Source organism: Charadrius vociferus, unplaced genomic scaffold (assembly GCF_000708025.1).
Source record: "Charadrius vociferus isolate BGI_N301 unplaced genomic scaffold, ASM70802v2 scaffold472, whole genome shotgun sequence".
NCBI lineage: Eukaryota > Metazoa > Chordata > Aves > Charadriiformes > Charadriidae > Charadrius > Charadrius vociferus.
In genome coordinates this window covers 9,063,473-9,087,400 of record NW_009647735.1, presented here as the reverse complement: position 1 = coordinate 9,087,400, position 23,928 = coordinate 9,063,473, and the positions used below count along the sequence as shown (strand labels likewise).

General features: G+C 49.9%; 1 protein-coding gene across 1 annotated transcript; it reads right to left on the bottom strand.

Annotated features, from left to right (window-relative positions):
- Window positions 1-3,130: 3,130 nt before the first annotated feature.
- IL13RA2 (interleukin 13 receptor, alpha 2) lies at window positions 3,131-16,415 on the bottom strand. The gene is made up of 9 exons (XM_009881808.1): window positions 16,328-16,415; window positions 12,200-12,351; window positions 9,745-9,898; window positions 9,199-9,319; window positions 7,171-7,355; window positions 5,860-6,017; window positions 4,958-5,102; window positions 4,231-4,333; window positions 3,131-3,242 (listed from the first exon to the last, which is right to left on the bottom strand). Exons 1-9 carry the CDS (start codon window positions 16,413-16,415, stop codon window positions 3,131-3,133), a joined length of 1,218 nt encoding a protein of 405 aa, XP_009880110.1.
- Between the last annotated feature and the right edge of the window lie 7,513 nt (window positions 16,416-23,928).

The following is a 23,928-nucleotide window of genomic DNA, read 5'->3' as shown; positions in this document are numbered from 1 at the left end:
GTGGCTTGAGGATGCAGGAGCCCATGGCAGAGTGAGGCAGGGACATAAAACGGCTGGGCCTCCAGTTGGAGCCGAAGGGGTATTTCTGTGGGTGCTCGGTGGCACAAGCGTGGGAGGGAGAGCAGGGGCAGGGACTGGTTTTGGTTGGCACATGCCAGGGGAGACGCAGCTCTGGTCAGCGCAGCAGCACTGGGCCGTGGTCACGGTGCCACGAGGCATGAGGGGTGACATTATCGGCAGTCGGCCAGGCGCTGAATGACAGAGTGAAGGTGTGACGCTTCTCCGCTTAGCAGTACACAAAGGGCAGAACTCACCTGTCTCACAGCGAGAGAGCCATTGTCCCCTCTATTTAATTTGCATGCACTAAATACTGAATTCGGGCGGAAGCGATGCTGCACCTGCTTTCCTCCTCCTCCTCCTCTGCATCCAAGCACAGATGCTGACACCCAGTGGCCATGAAGTTTCCAGCGCCTATACGAGATGGAAAACTTCCACAGGGATGCCTCAGCCAGGGAGAAACAACTTCTGCTTTTTAATTTCCTCAAGTGCAAGAGGAGTAAAGAGCTCCTGCGAGACGCCAGCCTTTCCTTGTGTCTTTCAGCCATTGGCAGGTTATAGTGGTTGAAACGCTTCAAAATATTGTATACAGAGGCCAGTCAGAAAAATGAAAAATTATGAAGATAGATAATGAGGTAATAGAAGGTAAACTGGTTTTCAATTTGTTTGCTTGTTGGCAGCTTGAAAATAGACCTCAGTGAGAGACAGAGGGTGATTTTGTGTCTTCAGAGACTCTAGTGACCTTGTCATTTCGCCTTCCCTGTTTCGCTGCTTCCCAAAAGCAGTTAGAACATGACAGACGCAAATTGATTTTGCATTTCCCTGCAGCGTGCACAGGATCGTGCTTTCATATGTTTGACAAGTATTGACATTCTCTAGGGGAAAAAAAAAGCTCTGTAGGAAAGGTTGCTTTTTATTCTTCAACAAATGGCTGTAAGACTTTATCAGTCAAAGACAGAAAAAAGACCCTAAACTCAAGGGTGCACAAAGGAGTATGTTTGGCAAAGACATGCCTCACCAGACATGTGGGGGGCTAAGCTGGTAAAACACCAGGGAACCCAGACGTGAGCTGGGAACAATAAGAGCAGAGTATGCCAAAGGAGGGATTTTGAAAGCACTTTACTGAAAATATTAATTACGGACTACAGCAAATGAATTAAACCACTGTAATGCAAATACCGTGTGAAAGAAATACGTAATTACTATAATTCTATAAACATAGGGGAAAAAAAGAAAAGCATACTCCTGAAATTCTAGCATGGTTCAGGATGTTCGGAAGGACTAGCAGCTGGCCACCTCTTAGGGTTAAATTTTGCACGTGCTGCAGATGCGATGCTGTGAGAAAGCGGGTGGGGGATGTCTTGCTGCGGCGGCAGCAGTGAGGACCCTGTGCAGGGTGAGCTGGGTGTGCGGGGACCCCCGCCAGCACCAAGCCGGCTTGCCTTACCTAAATACGCCTGCAAAACTGTGGCATACAGATACCATAAGTAGATGTACTTAATTTATCACTCTGTTACTAGGCAGGTTTCTAGGCAGGCTTCAGCCTAACTTTGTATATTTTGCGATTACTGAAATAGCTCTGATCTTTTTTGGGGTGAGGTCTAGCTACGGAGGTACAACATCCGTTCCTTCACCAGCACCCATTCTTTTTAATTCTTCTTCCCTTCTTACCTCTTTTGGGACAAAATTAGACTAGAAACTTTAACCCAGCTCAAACCCATCCAGCAGGTCGGGATGGCCACTCCAAATGCCCGTGCCCGGTGTTTCCCTGCGGTGGAGTGGGTGAGAGCGCATCCGATGGGCACAGGGCAGCAGGGTGGGCTCCAGCGGCCGGCCTCGCTTTTCCCCTGGGGGAGCTCCACAAGGCACTCGTGTTTTTAGTGGACGTTTAAACTTTTTAAGAGGCTGGCAGAACACCAGAGGCCTAACAGAAGTTATTTTCAATAATGGCAAATCTCAGTGGGACTCTTTCCAATAGTTTTCTCTTTTAACCGTTATTATTAATGCAGTAACTATTGCCCTGGTGGCAGTTCTGAAAACCTGTAGCCCAAATGCTACCCAGTTCTGGGCATGCCAAAGTCCTCTAGTTCCCGAAAGTACCCAAAAACCCTAGAATGAGATTGGCTGAGCATCTATGCTCTCCTGGTTTCTCAGAGAAGGAGCTCCAGGCTTTGTCCCCCAGAGATCACCCTGCCCAGGTGGCCCATGGCTCTACAGGGAGGCAGCCCAGCCTCTGGAGCAAGCCCGGGCAAAAGATTCACGCCAGGGGCAGCCACGGTGTAAGGCTGTGCCCCTTGTCGCTGCAAAAATCCTGCTGGACACCAGAGGGGGAAGAATGGGGATGCTGTACCAAGCAAAGAGCTGCTCTCTCCCATCGTACAGTGGAGGAAATGTCTCGCTGAGCCTGCTCCATCTGGCCTGTTGTAGGAACCCTGCATCCCCTTGAATGGCTCTGATGAGCATGTTCAGGAGATTCCCACTTCCTAGAGAAGTTCCCACAGTGCCTTTGCCAAAGTAACCCTCACTTTTCCTCTGAAGCATCTGTCCTTTGTGGTAGCTGTCATCATGCCTTTTTACAGCAGAGGTTTCTCTCGAAGCCTCTCCACTTCAGCTTTCCAACAGATAAGGCATATCATTAATGAAATAAATCACTCAAGTAGCTCACATTCAGCATTCAGATGCTCTCAGCAGACTATGTGGGGACTGGGAGGATGGGGTGAGAGCGGGGTGGGGTACAATGGCTAGATGCAGGTGTTTGTACCGAGCATCGTTGGATGGGGCTTGGAGCAACCTGGTCTAGTGGGAGGTGTCCCTGCCCAGGGGAACCAGATGATCTTTAAGGTCCCTTCCAACCTAAACCATTCTATGATTGTGTGTGAGGTGCTGCTGTTCAGCATGTGTCCTGTTCACAGATTTCTAGAGACCTTAAAAAAGAACTCACACTTCAAACCCACAGAGCAACGTGTTACCTTTATTCATGGCAGTTTCCACTGTCTCCTTTTTCTCCCTTGTCCTGTTATCAGAAACAGCTTGCTCCAGAGTCAGTTTAAAACTTCTCTGATGTTTTCCTGGGCTAGTTGAGGACTTGAATTGCAACAACCAGCCTCGCAAATGGCAGCAGGTAGGGAAGAGTCACATGGGCTACAGAAAGCTCAGGGCTCTTCCGCTGTCTTTGGGATGATGTTCTAAGAGCAATCCATCAAACACAAGCGGTACAGCAGTCGCAAGCAGCGTTAGCATCCCACCGACGCATGCAATGGCTTTTCTGCTGGGGATCTGAAATGGGCACAAGCTGTTATTCCCGGTACCGAGAGACAGCTGGGGACATGCTACAGCATCCCTGTCACACGCTGCCACGTCCCAGTGGCTATTTCCACAATTTTCTTGCTAGCATATACACTCGGTACGCATTTCATGAACCAAAACATTTGAAAGGTGGATACAAAAAAAAAGATGAAGCAGTGTGTGTCTCAGACTCATGCATTCAGCTACCAAATAGGTGTTAGTTCATCTCTGAGGACAAGAAGGTATTTCTATAGCCAATGCTCCCTCATCAGTGACGCCTTAAAAGGCATATCAGAAAAGTCATCCTCTTGCTTACACTATATGGCCCTAAGGAAAAGATATGAGTACGAGGGGAGCAGTTCTCTCTAAGCCACCCTTCAGACCTGAAGAAAGTGTCATCAGTACCAATAATTTGGATATGGGCAAATCCATCCACTGCGTCTGCTTTCCCTTCGTGCCGTCATTGGCATGAATGCCAATGGGACGGGCACGCAAAGAGAATGAAGCCTTAGCCCATAAAAATGGCACTTCTTTAACACAACCAGTATAAATCTCTGCTGCCTGAGTGTTTTGCGGCAAGATAATGGGATTATTTATGCTGCTGTGCGTATGCAGGTAACTTTGCTGCTTTTAACAGAAGCAGTCTGGGCTCGTATGAGCAGGATTTGGGGCTCTGCCGCGAGTTTACGGGTTGTTGTGAAGCATTTCATATCAGAAACAGCCACACTTACAAGGTGGTTTCCTGAAATAAACTGTTTTTTGGTGTCCAATCTTAGAGCATCTATTACTGTTTGGCTTTTAGTATTTAATATGCTGTTTTATGTATAGCAGTAGTCTGAGACACCCACGTAACAGCAGATCGCACAGACAGGCTGCCTTGGTGCTTACCTTTTCTTGCACTGGCCAATCAACATAAATATTATGAGGCTACTTGACAAGCTCAGAATGACTGGAATGAGGATAAATAGCTGCTTGTCCTCTTTTCTGGACACTGCGAAGATAAATGACATTAAATAAGAAAACCTTAGCTTCCAGAACGGGTCATATTACCTCTTACAAAACTTGGGCTCAGATGCAAACTCAGCGTGTCCAGGTTTGTTACCCGACATACATTTATTTATGACATGTATATGCCAGGTTCGTGTTACTGTATAGGGTAACATACTCCTTCAGGGTGACATATATCCTGCATATGTACTCTATGTGCGTCTTCGCTGCCTTCTGCATCTTGCAGCAGAGCCAGCGCACCTGGGGACCGCCCTATAGAGCCTATGGGGTGCAAATGAGGTGATCCGTGGTGTGAGGCAGCCGGGAGGATGCCCCGGGGGGAGACTCCCAGTACCACGTGCCCTCTCTTGCAAAGCAGTCCCTCCTGCATCACAGACATGCAGTGGGGAAAGGTACTGGCACAGATGCGTTAATATTTGGGTGGTTGGCTGCTAAGTGCCCTGGGGATGCCAGGCTGTAGGAATGGCTGTGCTGGCATAGGCTGAGGGTGGAACTAAACCAGGATCCCACCTCCAGTGGTGGACACCACCGGATGCCCATGGCAGCCGTCAGCACTTGCTCCCAAACGGGCTTTATAAAGGATGTAAAAGAAACGCTGGTTCCGTACCAGAGAAACACTCCTGTGTCCATTCACTCCAAAAGCCCCGGTCAGCACAGAAAATATTTGTTCTCCCCCTGACACGAACACATGAAATGCGGCTTTGATTTGCTCTGGAAATTGTTAAAGCGGTCTCCATTTGGGTTGACACAGACTGAGAAACAAAACAGGGAGAACAGATGTCAAGGAATTACGTGCCACCACCGGTAGCTCTCTGGCATGACCTGGCGTGTCTGAGCATGCTCTCCAGGCTCTGCAAACCCTTGGGTTATATTTTGGCGGTTTTAAATGATTTCGGAATAGTTTTGGACCAACAAGGTGATTATGGAGATGAATCTACTGAAAATACATACATCTGCAGGGGACGGGCATCATGTATGTTGCCATTTATGGCTCTTAATTTATGGAATCTTTCATTAAATTAGCTAAAAAGAATCATGTGTAGAATATGGCATTTAAAGAAAAATTGTCCTTCAGATGACCCCTATGATTAATTAGTTTTCACTGTCTTTGCTGTCAAAACTGAAAGACGTGTTGTGTCCCAGGCCGCTTCTTTGGAGAGATTAGAATTCTAGTTTCACTCCAGCAGGTTGTGCCGCTGTGTTCAGGCCCACAAACCACAGCAACCTGTACGTTTGTGCGGTGACAGCTTTCTGGGGTACCAGGCAGACGGCCTGAGGACCCGCTCGCCCAGGGACTTGCGCCGGGGTCTGTTGGGGCGAAAGCAGACACCGCGGCTGGCGCTCGGGGTGTTAAGTGGGAACGTGCGCCATGGCTACATCAGCGGCACACGGGGTAGCTAACACGGCGTCGGCGGCTGGGTGCGAAGCCCGGTTTCCCAGTGCGCCTCCCCTCTGTGGCAATGGGCTCCCCCCTTGCCCTCCCTGCGGCAGGGGTCCTGTTGTCCCTACCGCCCAGGCAGCCTCGGCCTCCCCCTCAGCCTCCGCCAGCTGAACCTCGTACTCCAGGCACTGGGGCGGCGTTTCTCCCCCCGGTGGGCTCCACACCGCTCGGAGTTCCTCAGACGCAGACATGGAAACCACCAGCTGCTTCGGGGGCGAGGGCTTTGCTGGAGGTGGGGGGATACAAACAGAGGTCAAGAGGTGCCATCAAACAAACAGATACAAACAGAGAGAGGTCAAGAGGTGCCATCAAACCTCTTTGATGGTGGGAAAGACTGCAGTTAGTCACCGCTGACCTCTGCCCTGCCTTTCCCATGGATGGGATTTCTGAGCTCCCATCGCCATCGGCCAGGATGCTGCAGGAGCGGGGTGTCCCCCAGGCTGGAGGGGGGGGTTGTTGATTTTAACAGGGGTTGAGCTGCTGATTTCAGCAGGGGTTTTGAAACTCAGGGGTGTGAGCGCTGTGCTGGGCATGATGCCCTCACTGTGGGGCCGGGTGGTCCTCCCCGTGCTGCCAGGGCAACCTCCGCCCCGGCAGTGAGACACCGCCACGGCACTGGCAGGACACTCACTGCATCCCAGGAGGGGCTCTGGTTTATGTCAGCTGCCCAAAGCCACACGTGAGGCACATGGCAGTACTAATTGAATCCAGAAATCCTGCTCGTTAGCCCAGTGGCTTAACTGAAGGACTGGCTATTTATCCCCTGACATTTCCATGTGGGTAGATGCACCAGCGTGGTAAGGGCCCATAACAAAGAGCGAGTCGCGGGTTGTGTATCACGCTGTGCTTCACTTCCTTCTGATGGGTCTGAAATCCACCTTTGCTCTGGCAGACCCCACCGCACCTTGCGCTCACTTCTCTCCAGCCCTCAGCTCGGTTTGGACAGCACAGCCCAAACATCTCTCCTGCGCTTGCAGCAGCGGCGCAGTGGTTTCAGTTCCAGCAGGAGTAAACGAAGCCACCTCTGTGCCAGTGCTGCCAGAGCCAAAAACCCTGTAGCCTTTCTCCTGACTGCCTGGCAGACCATTTGTATCCCAAGCTATCCAGCTGCCAAGCGCAGTGCTTGAAGGCACCCCCTGACCCTCCAGGGAGGGCACTGAGTGGTGTGGCCCTCCTGCAAGCACTGTTGGGAACCAGAGTCCTGTGTGACATGTGCCACAGCCCCTTCACCAGGAGGGAAATCCACCCAGACACACTACAGCCACCCGTCTACAAGAGTGCACATTTTTTGAGCCCCCATCCTCACACAGGCAGTGGGCTGCGGGTGCGTGGTGGCCATGCATGTCACCAGAACCCCTCTGCTCTCCCACCGGCGTTACCTAGGTTGTGAAGGCGCAGGGTGACGTACAACGGCCGTAGCAGGGTGGCTGCCGCTGAACCGTTGACGCAAATGCTCAGATCCTTATATTCCGCCTGGCTTAGGTTTTGCAACGTGCAGCCAATGTTTATGCCATGATCCTGAATATAGTCATCGCACTGCATGGCATGGTCCAACCCCTCGTACCTAGTGGTGTATTAGGAATACAGAAAGACAAAAATATTCAACGCAATGTCAGTTACTACTTGCGTAAGACATTGTTTTTAAGACTGGACCTAAGCCTCGAGTATCGCCCACCTCCTGCACACCCTTTGCCTTTAGTGAGTGACCCAAAGCACAATCACCTGGACGCCTGCTATGGGAGAAGTGTGGGGAGGAGGAAAAAAAACAAATTAACACACACAGATGGCTTTCCACGTTGGTTTGTAGGCTGTGTCCATCTCTCCCCAAGCACAAGAGGCCTCACACGGTGCCATCATGTGAGTGGAGCCGGGGCAGGATCTGGCCCCTACTCATGGAGACAACCTATCCTCCCATGGGGCATGTATGGCACCATGAGCCACCACCTCGGGAATCTCAGAAAGGTCCCCTCCCAAGCCAAAATGCAGTGGTTTGTGGCAGGGGACATGTGCCATGAACGTGATGAGTGTTAACGAGGTGCTGTGGCCGATTGCAGGTAGGTCCCATGCATCTACATGGGTACATAATGGAAACACAGGGGTGGGAGTGAGGAAGGGATTTGCTGGTTATTACCTCATGTGCAGCCACAAACCTCTCCTCGCAAACTGCCACCTGGTTTTGGGGGCCACTCCCCCATGCTTAGCTGCTGGCACCATACCAAGTGGTGTTTTATACCACCTTTTAAGACTTCTACTGGGTCAGTGCCCTTGAGGCAGGGCTGAATCCGGCCTCTGTACCCTACACCTCCTGAAAGTCCCCCTGCGTGGCACGTTATGGTTTGGGGAAAAACTTCATGTGGTAGTGCTGTAAAAATTAACTCACAGGGATCAAAGGATGCCACGGCTGTGTTCCCACCCACTCTCGTTATGCAATGGGACCCAGCTCCAAATGCCTGGGTTTGTTACAGGCAGTTAAATAAGGGTGGGTTTGTTGTGGGGGGGAAGGTTGTGGTTTTCTTTTTTTAGGAACGAATCATGAATTTCCATGGTTTCTTTCACGCGGACCTTTGTAGTTAGCAAAACAGTTTTAAATCAGTGTGTCTGCTTTGAAGACCATTTCCAAGAGCTACATGGAAACTATTTTTAAAAAGCAGCTATGGTTCTCTCCACGTAGCCCAAAGGCATGAATCCCAATGATTTCCTAACTAGTCATCCTTACCATAGCATCATGGGAACTGAAGCACAAAACCAGCATTTCCTTTGTCCAAAACCGCTAAGTCTAACTTTGTCTTGCAGAACACTACCATTAGGCAACAGTATAAAAGAAACAACTGAGAAACATATACTATTAATACATTTTGGCACCATGGTTGCTTGTATGAGATGTGCAAAGCCTATGAAAACATATTTGAAAGAAGCCCTGCTCTTTGTAAAGGGTTCGTTGAGCTTGGTAACCTCCTGCTGAGTCCTACCCTATAGAGATATATGCACTGGGATTGGGGGAACTGGGCAGCCAGAACAATCAGGGTATGTTCAGCAAAGGGAAAGCCCAAGGCTTCGTGATGGACAACATGCAGAAAGCACTCCACGACAGTGAATAAAAGGGAAAGGAAGAAGAGAGAAAGCACTCCCTGTAAAAGGTCAGCATGAGCCTGATTTTAAGGAAGGCAGCAGGGCAGGGATTCGGTATTTCCAAGGCACATGTTGCTTGGAGCATTATTTCTGCTCATTCTGGGTGATCATGTAAGAGCATCACCAGCCGTGAAAGCATATTTGCTGTGGCATTTTAGTACCCTGAGAGGTTCAGAGAATCACAGAATGGTCAGGGTTGGAAGGGACCTCTGGAGATCATCTAGTCCAACACTTGCTTGATTGCTTGCTGGATGTTTTTCTATTTTGCTGATACGTACCAATAATATAGTCCATAGTGCATGCCGTGAGGAGCGAGGAGACCTGGTTGCCAAGTGCACTTGAGGTATTCCCAGTCGTGATAGATGCACTGGAAATTCTGAACCTCTGATTCCGGTTTTCCTGTCAAATGAGAAGGAAATAATCACTATTTAGCACGTAGCAGTCAGGCCCAGCAGAAATATCATTTTATGCCTTTGAACAATTGTGTGCTGCGGTTGAAAGACAAAAAAAAAGGAAAACAAAAGGTGGCCAGTCACCGTTATTAGATAGTTTTGCAGCCGAGTGCTCTGTTTCCTATAAAAGCCAGTTCACTGCACTTAGAGCGGAAAGATGCATAACTGACCTTTTCATTCAGCAGCAGCGCTCATGCAGGGCACCCCAGTAACCACAGCCGCAGCCAACAGAAGCAGAGATGCTCTGGTGTCTTACACCTCAGCGAGCCCTACAATGGCTCATCCATCAGCAACCCTCGGGACAGCAGCGGCTCATGCAACAGGCTCATGCAAAGTGCAAAACCGCAGTGGGTACCGAAGGCTGCTCCTAACCTTGCAATGGGACCTGAAAGGTAGCATAAATCCCGTCACTTTGCACCTCCACGTCATCGGTACACCGGCCTTCGAGCAGCGTCTGTACCTTCACCTCAGCAGTCCTGCTGAGGTCAAATCCAACTCTGAATTTGAGCTTCCTAGTAAAAATAACCTGATTGAAAGACAGACTTTATAAGCACCTCTTTTGCCGCTAATTGGGCTGCAGAATTAGCTACCATTGCTCCCACTCTGGCTGCCAGTAGGCTCATTTGTGTGCCTTAATGTTTCTTCATGTTTCTGTCCTGCTTGTCCTGCCAGCGCTTCTCCAGCACCCTCGTGCCACCCACTCTGCCCAGCCTCGCTGGCTCTCAGTCCCTCCACCCCACGGCACACCAGCCATGCCAAGACAGAGCAGACTATAGGTCAAGGGATGCCTACCAGCCCGGAGCACCAAGGAGGGGCTGATGAGGATACCGCTGTAAATCCAGATAAAAGGCACTTGTTCCTGACATGACATAATCAGAAACAGAAGGAACAATGAGTCTCGTCGATGGTTCCCGTGGGAAACACGACCACAGCCTGCAAGGACGGAGCAGCAGCCAGGGAGTGGAGCGTGGGCTCCCCACCGCACACTGCTGGGCTTAGCCCTTTGCGGGACATTCTGAGCACTCCCTCTGAAGGGTTTTCTTCTTTCTTTTTTTTCCTCAGACTTACTCTCCCTTGCTTTACACAAGGGAAAAATGAGTTGGCGAGAGTTGCAACAAATGATGAGAGAAGGTGTTGCGTTAGCTCGATCAGTACAGAATTAGCGTGCTGTGAAATGGATATGCACACTGCAGTGGGAACTGCAATGGCACAGCCCACAGTCAGGCTTTCTGTCAGCAGTCCCAGAGTGTAAGAGCAGTGTTGAGCCATAGAATAGTTTAGGTTGGAAAAGATCTTTAAGATCATCGAGTCCAACTGTTAACCCAGCACTGCCAAGACCCCCACTAAACCATGTCCCTCAGCACCATGTCTACACATCTTTTAAATATCTCCGAGGGTGGTGAGTCAACCACTGCCCTGGGCAGCCTGTTCCAGTGCTGTTCCATGTGTTCCTAACAGACTTTGATGACTCTCACTTCTGCTAATGTCCCACGGATTTTTTTCAGACTCATTCTTCTTCATGACCTTATCTGGGGTCAAGGTTTTGGCAAGGTACCAGAGGTGATTATTTTTTCTACTTTTTAGATCTCCCTTGTATAAGACACTTTTATTACTTGTGATTTAGGGAGTTCTGATGTGTTTTTTAAAACCGTATATTTTTTTTCCTTTGTGCTTTTTAAATGCCAGTATAAATCATCACAGAAGAATCTGCACAGCTGCACGCTGTTGCGTGGCTGGGAGCGTGATGTGCATCATGACCGATGTCGGGCCGAAGAGCCCCTTCCCGTGCCCTTGCCACTGCAATCTGTAGCTGAAATAGGGTGGGAAGCACCGTGCTCCTACACCTCTGCAGGCTCCCGTGGGACGGCTGGGCCAAACCCCACTCGCGTGGTGGCCAAGCGCAGCCTGGCGGCTTTGCTGCCTCAGGTGGACGAAGCGGATGACCATGCAGAAAACATTCATAGCAAGAGGCTGGGGTGCACGCTGCTCACCCAATGTGACTGCTCCTTCTCTCTCACCCTGCTCTCTTGAGCTGGTAGTTCTCCAGCACTCCCCCTTTAGGAGTGTGCAAAAAAATCTTGCTTTCTTTCAACACCAATCTGTAGTTTGGGTCATTGGGGGACATCCTCGGAGTATTTTTCCTGTGTTCCTCAGTACCTTGCACCAACCAAACAGCCTACTGCTGGGTTTCTCCTCTCCTGGTACTATTTACCTTCCTAACCCTGCAGCAGCTTTCATCTTCCAAGCACTCCCAAAATACATTCCGACAACCCGCCCTGTGCTGTGCCTGTCTGCTATTGCCCCGCTACGCATCAAGGAGAGAAGACTGACAATTTTATCATAGAGCTGAGTTAAAGTCAACCATATCTAAAAGACAAAAGTAAACGGTAATTAGAAACAGCCTTCTGGATAAAGGGAATGTTTGAGCATTAGGGTAATTAATGAAATGTAATCCTTTATTTATTCACCACTTTGCATCCCTAAGGATCGGTTGACATTGAGTTTCAGTTCAAGCCCCGTGAAGACTTTCTGAAAAGCCTAGTGCCTTTTACCACGAGGAACGCTACTAGATGCTCTTGGATTGCTCTTGGCAGCAAGCACCACACCCTCTGACAGCAATGGCCCCTTCTCTGACCGCTGCTGCTGTTACATTTCATAACACATTCCCCTCTGGCGAAAGGTTCAAACCACTGGAACCGTCTGGTTTTTTCGTGGAAAGCTGGAACTGCTTCGGTACCACTCCTCCTTGAAATGCGAACATAAAGCCATGCACTAAAGGCAGAACAACAGCCTGGATTTAAGAGGATTGAACTGCGCTTTGTCTTACCTTCCAGTCTCTGTCACCAGCGTTGCGGTATTCAACCTTGTATTTCACTGTGCATTCATCGAAGGTTTGTACATTGGGTGGAGGTTTCCACTCTATATCGAGAGAACCTAAGAGTCCGGGATCAGTGATCCGAAGGTCTTGTGGGGGAGCAACTAAATTGGAAACAAAGCAGGGGGGTAAAACAGAGTGTGGATGCACAGAAAGTTGAAGAGCTGAGAGGTTGAGCTGCTGGGTGTGAGGACACACACTGCTGGGCCAGGTCCAGCCCCGGCTCTTCAACAGCCTGTTGTCAGCAGACACGCACCACCTCTACTTCTGCCCTCCCACCAAAACCCAGTTTTTGCTGATGCTCAGAGAGAACACTCAAGGACCATTGAAAAGGCACAAAGAATGCCGCGTCTTTAACACTCTTTTTCAAGATGTTTTCAGCAAAACTGCTGTCCTGGGATGACCTTTCCAGTCCCACATTTGCTTACTTTTAACTTATGATATTTATCGACTGTCAGGACAAGTATCTTTGCAAACATCGTGTTCAGCACATACACCAACGTAGGATGACAGATCACAGTGTGCTGTCAGGGAAATTTATATTCCTTAACCACAACAGACACAAATCACCCGTATTGCTTTAAATATTCCTTTTAAGTGTATTACGGATTAATGAAAAAACAAGACAAAAAACATACAGAAGGAGAAAAGCAGAGAGTTAAAACCATTCTTGTCTTGGACAAGTATCAGCTATACAAAAATATGCTTTTACAGTCAATCTGGCTTTTATTAAGCTATTGTAAGGTGCTGCTGTATGTTAATAAATCAGCATATATTATGGATGAATTCTGCACTAAGACGTACTTCCTAAAAGCCCAGCTCTGCATGGAGCTGTCATTCACATGACAAAAGCTGTTTGGCTATTTAGTTTTATTAATTCAAACGAAGTCAATTTTTGTAACATCTGAGGTCATTTCTCTCTACTGCCTGGAGGTGAGATCATCCATTTGGGTTTCTACATAGTCACTGCATGATATACTTTTTTCATGGTGGTTTGGAGCCCATCTCCGGGCAGTGTCAGTCCAGCATTGCCACCATGTCTCTGTTTAAGTCTGGCCTCCAGGTCACTGGCTTCTCTGCCACCTTTTTCATGTCTTCATCAGGATTTACACCATTTTTTCCCTTCTATTTTTTTAATAAGTCCATCATGAAAGCAGACCCTGAGACTATCTTTCAGCGGAAGACGGTTGATATAAATCAAACTTTAATGTGCTCCTTGGAGAGGTCGCAGAGAACATTGTTGGAGGATTTATTTCTTCAAAGGAAACTCTCCCAAATGAAACACACCGCAGGCAGCATCCTTAAGATCCCACTTTTCCCAGCGTGTGAAGCTCCATGGGAGGTTTGCCATTACATTAGATGGCAAAGTAGGATATCATGGCAATGTGTTTAGGGAGGTGCTGGGGCAAGGAACAATAGATTAGAAAAATTTGGAGAAAAAATAGATTTTATGTGTTGTTCTATGTAACAATTAAAGCACTCTCCCTCCCACCAGCTGTGCGTCCCATGAATGCAGCCTGCGTTTGGAAGGGGGTTTGCTCCAGCTCTGGGGACAATGGGGCATGGTCCCGCACATGCCGTATCTTGTATTCAGCAGCCCCCTGTTCCCGCAGGAGGCGAGGGGCTGGTATCGTGACGCTACGACAGGCACAGGTTTCCCAGCCAGGGCAGAGGAGGGGAGTAGGGGCAGCTCTGCCTGCTTACAAGGTAGTCAAGCTGGGCTCTTGGTGAGCATCAAAGGTGGGAGTGGAGGGCGAGACGAGGGCATCTCACCCACCTCCTGTGTCTGCACAAACATGCACAGGCTGTGGGAGAGGGAGGGAGAGTGAGTCTGAGGGACAGGCGCTTGAAGAGCTGTGGCTGCCGCAAAATGAATGAGTGGCTGATCCAGAACGGCCATTCGGGAGGGAGGGGGAGAAGGCGAAGGGCTATTCCTACCTCCAGGTAAGAGCCTGCCAGGCCGGCGTGAGGGAGGGCTTCCACAGCACCCATTGCACCATGGCCTGGGGTCCAAGCCAGTCACGGTGGCTGGCCATTTCCATACCAGGCTGGCCAAGGAGAGCTGCTGGCAAGGCTGCTAGCCCGACTCTCCTGTGCTCGGGAACCTCCTCCTGAGTGAGTAAATGCTGAGCCTCACAGCAAGGCGAGAGAGGAAGAGAGAGCTATGGGCGTTTGTCATGAGCCTGGTGATAAGCTGGCAAGAGAGGATTAGATCGGTCAAATCCCCGGTTCAAGAAGGACAGGGAACTGCTGGAGATGGTCCAGCAAAGGGCTACAGAGATGATGAGGGGACTGGAGCATCTTTCTGATGAGGAAAGGCTGAGGGACTTGGGGATTTTTAGTCTGGAGAAGAGAAGACTGAGGGGGGATCTTATCAAGGCTGATAAAGCCTTCAAGGGAGGGTGCCGGGGGATGGGAACAGTCTGTTTCCAGTGGTGCCCAGTTACAGGACAAGAGGGAACGGGCACAAACTGGAGCATCAGGAGTTCCATCTCAACCTGAGGAGGGCCTTCTCTGCGGTGAGGGCGGCAGAGCAGTGGCAGAGGCTGCCCAGAGAGGTGGGGGAGGCTCCCCCTCTGGAGCCATCCCAAACCCGCCTGGACGCCGTCCTGTGCCGCTGCTGGAGGTGCCCCTGCTCTGGCGGGGGGGGGATGGGGGAGCTCCAGAGGGCCCTTCCCACCCCCACCAGGCTGGGATTCTGTGAAAAACAGAATTTCTGACTGAAAACGGTAACACTCTGAAATGTGTTTCCATCCTGAGTTCGAACAAAACAACAATACATTTTTCAAAACAATTGCAACTGTAAACAGCAATTCTTGCAAAATAAATTTTGACTGGATTTCAGAGGGAATAGAAAAGCTTCTTTTTGGGATGTGGCATGCATTCTGGCATTCAATTGTTTTTTAAGTGTCAGCAGTGCCTCTTGCAGTTCCTCATTTTCACAGTATTACATGACAAACCAGTCTCAATCACATCAGTCACACAGGAATAGAAATACTCTATTTCGTTATCCTGTCTTGAAGGAAAGCTGCACCTGAATGTTTCTTGGGAAAAAAAAAACAAACAACCAAAACCAAACAACAACTCCACTACCTGATCTGCACAGCGGGGAGTCAGGTAGCGATGTGCAGGTGGGACAGCCGCAGATCTCCTTGTCCACCCGCTGCCAGCTGCCGTGCTCACTCACGCCAACACCGCAGCTTTGGGGATGAACCGCCTGCTGGTGTCCCACCGCCTCGCCCCGCGCCGTGCCGTAGGTGATGCAACCAGCAGGAGGTTGTGCAATTTTCCACCTATTTGGCCGGTGGAAAAAACAGCAGCCTGCCAGGTGGCCCCCACCCATATCTTCTGGGTCTGCACTTCTCCGTGCTGGTCAGAGAGGTGCCGGTGGCTTTCGTGCTTTGAGAAACCCGTTTTAAAGGTGATGCTGCTTTGCTTGGCGTGGCAGCAGTGTCTCTGCTCGCTGATGGGACAGGGAGGTCTCGGTGCCCTCCTGGCCAAGTTGTCACCTCTCCACCGTGCCCTGGCTGCGAGGCCAGACCTGCTGGCCATCGCAGTGGAGAAGGAAAGCTTTTGGGTGCAAAGTCCCAGCTACAGCAGCCCAAAAGGGCTGGGGCTGGTGGGTGCGGTGCCCCAAAGAGGTGCTTGAGGGCTTGAAGCAAAGGGTGCCATTGCCGTGGAGGATAGCTTGCAGAGCAGCATTTTTTTTTAGAAGAAATTATTATTCTCCAATTACAAATAAGCCTTGTGTTTCTTACACAGTCTGCCCGGCTGGGATGGCGCTCAGGAGCATTTATGTAGCCAAGTGGTATTTATATCTGAAATAAATCTATATCAAACAATATATTCGCTGTGCACCAAAGGAAATTTCTGCTCCTTTTGAAGATACGCAGAAAAATATCCACTAAACACACACTGTATTTATGCAATTGATCACAGGTTTATAAATCAGCCACTCACTGTAACACACACACACACACACACAAGAACAGCTTCAGTTGAAGGACTAACTTCATAAAGGGCCTGAGTTAATGTCAAGCATACGTTAGGCAGCGACACGAACGGCACGCCGGGCTTTACCTGCGGTGTGGGAGGAGGAGGAGGAGGAGAAGGCCAGGCATCCCCACACCAGCGCCGCAGAGAAAGTGCAAAGCCACCGGAGAGCCATTCCAAGGCAAGGATGCTGCGGCTGGAAGGTGTGCGGCGTCAGAAACGGGGTCCCGCGGCACACGTGCGAGAAGGCTGGAGAAAATAAAGCAGAGTTGAAAGGCTTCAGCGCATTGGTGGGGCACTGGCATTCCTTCTGCAGGGGCAGCACTGACAGCACGCTCCTTTTCACTCGTTTGCTGAGGCTGATTAATCATTTCCCAGAGGACGCTTATTTGTGACTTTTGGGGATGACAACACATGGATGACTTTGGCTTCATTTGAAACAGTTTCTGGCTAGCTAAGCACATTCTCCGAAGGCTTGTCAGACTGTACTTCAGTCACCGAGCTGTCTGCCATGCGTCTTCTGAGGAAAGATTGATGGAGCTGAGTGCCTGACCTGCCTGCTGGGGGGGAAGTGCCTCGGACCAGTGACATTTCCATTAAAAAAAATAACAAACCCAAACCAGAATGCCCAAGCCTTGCCTTAGCCAATAAACTGACACATCTTATGCAACTGTCGCAAGTGCATTTGTCTTTTCTGTTCCAGAATTTGGTGACTCAATGAAAAAAGAAATGCAGATAATTTCCTTTCTAATTCACCCTCCAACAACCAAAAAAAAAAAAAAAAAAGGTAGGAAGGCTTGTGAGTTCTTAGTTGTCATGGTCATTTTTGAAGGGGACAAATTTCTCTCCCTGAGCAGGTCTGCTGGAGGGAAGGTGGGGACTGAGAGGGAGAGAGGAGCAGAGTTTCCAGGGCGGAAACTTCTCCTCTCTCCACATTTCATTCTGAAGGTGGGGAGGAATCGCTGCCTACGGACACACCAGCCCAGCCTGCTTCCCTGTGCCAGAAATCATATGGATTACAGGTAAAAAGAATATAGATATAATTTTTTTCTTTAATTTTTACATATAGATATACATATAGGTATAGATTAGATAGAGATTGGGCAGGGGGAGAGAGAGAGATCATATAGATTAGCTATATAGATACCAATCTTTCTGAAAGCTTGAGGCTGCTGGGGGTGTAAGGACGTGGTGACATTGACGGGAACACAGAATGCATCACTGAGCTCCTTTCAGGTTACAAACCGACTTCACCTTGGCCATGCAGCCATGACTATAAAAGGGGGACCCCCATGTCATACTCTGGCGCCGCAGCACCTGCGTCTGCAGTGTGACAATACGAAATTGGGGATCTGCTGAATGGCAGAGCTTCAAGTTAGAAGGACCTTGGGGAATCTGAGGGTTGGGGCCAACAAAAACCTCATTGTTTGAAGAAGTAGTGGCTCAGGCTCAGGGGAACCAGAGGAGACAGGTTGTGCTGGGGGCATGGGGGTAGTTTAAATTATCCAGAAATTCTAACTAGCAACACACAGCAGCAATGAAAAATACACAACCATTTTAACAGCTAATCTTCAGTTTAAATTAATATTAAATCCTCCCAAATCCATCACATAAGTATAAGCAATACCAGTAATTTTTCTGTTTCACTGTGAAATGGGAACGTATGGAGAAGTTCCAGTCAGAAGAAATGACTGGAATTACTTCTTAACAGATCAAACATGACATAAAACTTGTGTCAATTCAAACTTGGCTGCATGCAGAAATCTCTGCCTGAGAAAGGTCTCATAATTCAGTACAAGGATGGGATGACAAGGAGAGCTGGCTTACAGAGCTGGGAAAAGCAGCAGCTGTAACTCACAGCATCCAAGGGCTGCACATGAACGTTAGTGGAGGAAGCTTTTTCCATTTCCAGTACAGGTAATTTTAATGCATTCACATGGTTTCACAAGGCAGCTAAAAATAAACAAAGGCTTACACAGAAAGATTTAAAACCAGTGAACTGCTCTTACCTGGACCTCTAAGTGCATGGGAGCCCCTCTGCCTCCGGAGTTCCGAGCTCCTCAGCAGCCTTGTGGCTGCTCTGCTCAAAACTTTGAGTTTCCTGGAAATTTGGAGGTTTTTAGAGGCCAGTCTGTTCTCTTCAGGGGTCAGATGCCACATTGCAATGTTATGGCACTTGCCACATGATCAGAGGCTTTACCAGAGCTAGCACCAGAGAGGACGTTGCCAGGATTTATGAGGTGTCGGTGCTAATTGTTGCTATAACTGTGCTCAAGCAGGTCAAAGAGATGTTTGAAGTGTTTAAATAACTCATTAAAATGAAAACCAAATGGCTTAATCAGTGCAGGCTGTCTGCTGGAGGCTGCCTGAGCCCCTCGCGGCAGTGGCAGCAGTGCACAGCTGTCCCCAGCACCCACGCCGTGACTCGCCCAGCACCGCTCTGGCCGGTGGTCCCCAGGGCCAGCCCTGGTTTGACCCACCGCAGCCACTCACCCCGAGGCAGCCGCCTCCGCCGGCTCCACAGCCAACCCAGCTGCTTCTCAGGGCTCTGCAGGGAATAAATAAAATCATCCAATGCCTCTCCTCTCCTCTGGGCTACCCACACAATGTGCTCCTTGTATAGCCTTGCCATCACCATGGACTTCATCCCTCCATCACCATGTGGGCACCCCCTCGCCCCCAGGCTGGAGCACCCCTTGCAAGGAGCGGGTGGCTTCAACCACACCTGGTTTGCCCCAGGTGAGGGCTGTGGTACCAAATACACCTCACTGAAAAAACATCTCATGACTCCTGTTGCTGTGCTAAAGGATCAGCCAGGGTCATGATATGGGTGGGTCATCTCCACGTTGCCTTGCGTGAGCGGAGGGAAGTTGGTTGCAGCAACTCCCCTCCAGGAGGGACAATAAAGGATCTTTCAGAATGAGTGGAGCTGTGGTGCACGTGCCCCGACAAGCAACGGGCTGTGGCTGAGGCTGGATCTGCCTGTGGCCAAATTTAGGCATATTGAGAAACAGTTCAGACATGCTAAAAATAGGAGAAACAGCATCAGGAACTGAAGGAGTGCTTCTTGTTAGGAAGAAAACTGCCCTCCAAGCGCCTGTGCGAGACTTACGGTGTCGCTGTTTGAATTGATGCCCGAATGAATGTGTTTCCACACATTCTTCCCAGTTGGAGTCAACGGCAATGTTTCGGAGCAGCAAAGGCAGGATCAGGACCCTTTCCCACTGCCAGTTGTCCTCTCCGATTCCCCATGTGCGCACAGGCAGACCCGCGGAGCTGGGGGAGGCATGGGCACTTTTCAGGTGTGAAGCCATTCCCATCACGTCATAGCTGTTCGGTTCTGGCTCCAAGAAGACGCTGTGAAGGTAGGTGCCAATGGAAAAAGCTTGGCCGTCCTTCACACTTTTTGAACTTTCAAGGTAGTTGCAAGCAAAATTTCAGAACTTTTTTGCCTTTTGCTATGCCAAATACAAAGTGATCCCATACATCTGGTTATAGCAACTCCCTCCTAGAACAGACACCAACTGCTCTGTGCTGGGTGAGACCACAGCTCTGAGATGAGAGTGAGGAAGAGCGCTAGGACTGTGAAGACCAGTTAGTCCTGCTGGGTGCCAAGGGGAGCTCTGAACTGGGGAACCAGGAAGCCCATGACCCACCAATGTCCTGATCCACGGTGGCATTTGGTTGGGAAACAGCCCCAGAAAACCATGGGGCCTTTGCCTGTGGTTGAAGACCACTGAACAGGTGAACAGCCTTTTCATCTTTCCAAGGCAAAAAGCAGCCGAAATGGGTAACACAAACCCTTGCACCCTGTGAATTTTGGGGGTGGAGGGGTTGCGGGTGAGTTCTCCCTTCACTGCAATTGCACAGCGCTGCTTGTTTGCTTCTTACTTTCTGCAATGGATGGGGGAAAAAATTCCCTTGCTGCTGGTAAATGTATGTCCCTGCTTTCAGAGTTATGCAAGAATAGGATTTAACATTCATGTATTCTTATTGTGTAAGCTACTTAAGCAGAAAAGGTCACACTGGACAGATCATTTGAAACAGATGAGAAACATTTGCCAGTAGGATGATTGCCAGTTCCCGAGTGCTAGAACTGGGTCAGTTCTTGAGAAAATTAGGCTGGAAAAAAGCATGGTTGGGATTTGCAACAATAGGGCCCCACGAGGCTGCCGGCAGCGCTGGAGCACCCGGGGAGGAGTGGAGAGCGCACCGTGTGGCACCATCCAGCCTTCCCCCACCGTCCTCCTGCCCAAACCCGTGGGTGGGAGAGCCAGCGGTGCTTGGGGCACTCCTCTGCTCAGACCTTGGCTTGCACCGCCCTGGAGCTGTCAGCAGTGCCCTGTCAAGCCGTGGGAAACACGGGGCAAATCCCTGCCAGCGCTGGACCAGAGCCTCGTGGTGCTGAGCTCAGGGCAGGTGGTTTGCATCTTACTAACTATTCTACAAATAGGGGTCAAGTTGCAAAAAACTCATACATAAGGTGATGGCAAGCTCATGGAGGAAGGGGGTAATAAAAATATACCCACTCCGGCTCACCAGCACGCAACTGGGAGGGTGCCCTGGCGAACCCTGGTGCCCCGAGCCATCCCCAGGCACTGCGGCTGGCGCTGCCTTTTTTGGCTCTGCCACCCACAGCCATGCCCTGTGCCTGCCTGTCCTCGGAGCCCCACAGCATTGGCACCAAGATACCCCTGCACCAGCCCCAGGGGTGCAGGGACCGGGACCGGGCAAAGACACAGGGATTTTTTCCTGCTCGCGTGGCTGCCTTCCCCACCAAAACGGTACTTGGAAGCACCACTGACTTGTGGTGCTCACAAATGAGTTTTTTGGGGATTTGTCAGCCAGGTGAGTGACTCCTGAGGGTCACTATGCGCTCACAAACCTCTCCCTGGAGCTTCCTCCTCCTCCAGGAGCCTGGGCAGGTCCCAGGGCCTCCCAGCTGCCTTACAGGGACAGGATTAATAAAAGAGCTAAAGTGTAGGGAAGGCAAACTTTGTAAAGGTGCCTCCGAGCTGAGTAAGAGATTTCAAAGGGCAGAGGAGACCCTTGGCCGGGTCCTTGGCCTCTGACAGATATGCTGGGCAGGTGCATGCAGAAATTAAAAAGCACTTCTGTAAAACTCCACTTTTGTTTGAGGAAATAAAGGAAAAGCAGCATCGCTGCTGAAACACCGCTGCAAATGGCAAAGCACTTGGCAGAGATCTTTACTGGAGCTAAGTCCAAAAAACAGAGCAAATCCTTTCTGGTTAAAATATATTTGATACATTCATCCCAGTTGTGCTAAACTGGTTCCGTCAAGCAATCCATTGACTTCTTATATCAAAATGTTGGGATCAGATAGTTCAGAATAAAAGCTTTCAACTTTGCAATTCCGCTCCATGTTTAGAAGTAGATTCCCATTTGACAAAATAAAAACTAAAAGGCTCCGGCTATGAACAGACCATTTGGTATCGAACGGCATGTTTCACTGGATCCAAAGGGATGGGTTTGAAATTGCCAGTGGCATGAAAAAATCAATGACTTGTAAAAGCCTCTTAACTGCCTCATGTTTCGGGGAAGCCAGTATCTTTTCTACAACTTGCATTAAACAAGCTCTTTCTGAGGCACCAGAATAAGAGACTCAGCAATTCCCAAGAGACCTGTGGCCTCCAGCGCAGCTTTATGAATTGCACCGAAAAGGGGATGTCACCACAAGGAGACGTGCAAGGAAGAGGAGCACGGGGCAGTGGCGACAGACTGAGCGTTGCAAGAAAAATCCCTTCTTTGCATTAATAAATTAAACACTTAGGGCTTCTATGGGACTTCAGGAAATGATGGAAGGAATCCAGACTCTCTAGCAATGCCCAGTGTCAATATTTATTCTTGTGGTGAGTGGAGACCTCCGTTTTCCTTATTTCTTTGCTGATGGCTACTGCTGGGGACTAATCCTGGCTTAGATGGCATCTCAGAGAACGGGCAGCGACTGTTTGAATGTACCTGTATCTTTTAAAAATTGGGACAAGCATTTAGCGCAAGCCACCAGCTTAGTTAACGCCAGGGCACCCATCAATCCTGCTCAATCAGACCTTTTAAAACTGTAGAAGGGGATAAAGTCCCTGTGGTGCAAGAAAGGAAGACGTTGGGGAAAACTGTTTGGGTGTTCCCTACGTTGGGCAAAGGCAAACCCATTCATGGGAATGTTTTTGCTCAAGGACCCGGGTGTACTTGGTGGGTGATGCTGAAGAATGGAGATGTTCAGTGTGTACCTCAAGGAAATTCAACCCTGGGTGAGAAAACTCAGTTCTGAGCTGTATGACGTTGATTGCTGCATGACACAAACAGTGTTCAGTAAGTGGTTTTCAGGGTAACATAGTGGTGATGAAACCTGAGCTGGCTTCATCAAGTGGTGTCCAGCAAACTCTTTGAGGTGGACATGCTACCTGTGGTCATGAACCACAATGAATTTCATACCAGAGAGTCTGCTATGATAGATGAAATCCTGAAATCATGAACTAAATGGACTTAAAGAACTTTTGTGTATAAAGATAAATAATAAATGAGTGACCTGTAAGCCAACAAGGCAGCTGCTGTGGACCTGGCACTGCAGAAACCTTTGCTTTCTGTAGTCAATTCTCTCCCCAGCAAGGTCCATCCAGCCAAAAGCCAAATGTCACGCGCTCCCTCTGCCTTTCAGCTGACTCTGCCGCAGGTTCCCCACTGCATAGGAGGCACCCCATACTCATGCTGCTCATCTCGGTTTCCCGGAATTGCCAGTGAAACTGTGCCTGTGCGGAGAACGTCTCCTGCCTTGGGCGTGCACCCTGACCAAAGCATCCACAACCTGCTGGCTCCTGTCTTCTCATCACAGGACGTCGTGTTCTTCTGCTCCTTGAGCAGTTTCTTCCACAACCTGCACGTGCCCTTTGCCCACATGTGGACGTGCTCTGACTCTCCCTCCCGTGCAGCTGGGGGATTAGCGGAGCCTGCAATTTCATTCTTATGGTGGCACAGTGGCAGCTTTTAGTACAACTCAGTGACTTAGGTTCTACCTGGGCACACCCAATGCACACACAAATTTTATAGTAAAAGAAAAAATACAAGGCAGACTGAGGAACGAGACAGCATTGACCAACATGTGTAGCTGCGTCTGGGACCCAGTCTGCAACGAAGATGGGCTCTGGGGACCGGGGCTGTGCAGGGAGGGCTGCGGGGATGCTGGGGACCGGCAAGCTGGAAGGGGAGCAGGAGCACAGCCTGGCACGCCGGAGCCCAAATTCTGCCACTGAATGCACTGGAGGAAGAACCAAAATGAAGACACAAAGCTGGCAGAGTAACAGCTGCTAATAAACGGGCTGCAAATACATCCGGACAGAAATGCAAAAGAAGCTAAAAATGATCTCCAGAACAGGCAGTGTCCCAGCTGTGTCCCAGCTTTGTCCCGGGGGGCACAAAGAGCCGCCCCTGTGGCTGTGCAGACACAGCTCTGCCACTCACCGCCCTTGGCAGACCTGGCCGGTCCCAGCACCACGAGCCCTGGGAGCAACTGAGTCCTGCGGCTACGGCAGGGTCTGCCAGGGGATGCAGGGTTTCTGGGGAAGATTGGTGCATCCCTAGTCCCCTGGAAGTTGCCATCTCCCCTATTCTTCCTCTTCCCCTCTGTCTGCAGGCTGGCACCTGTGCTGCCCGGAGGCGGTGGGAGCTGCTGG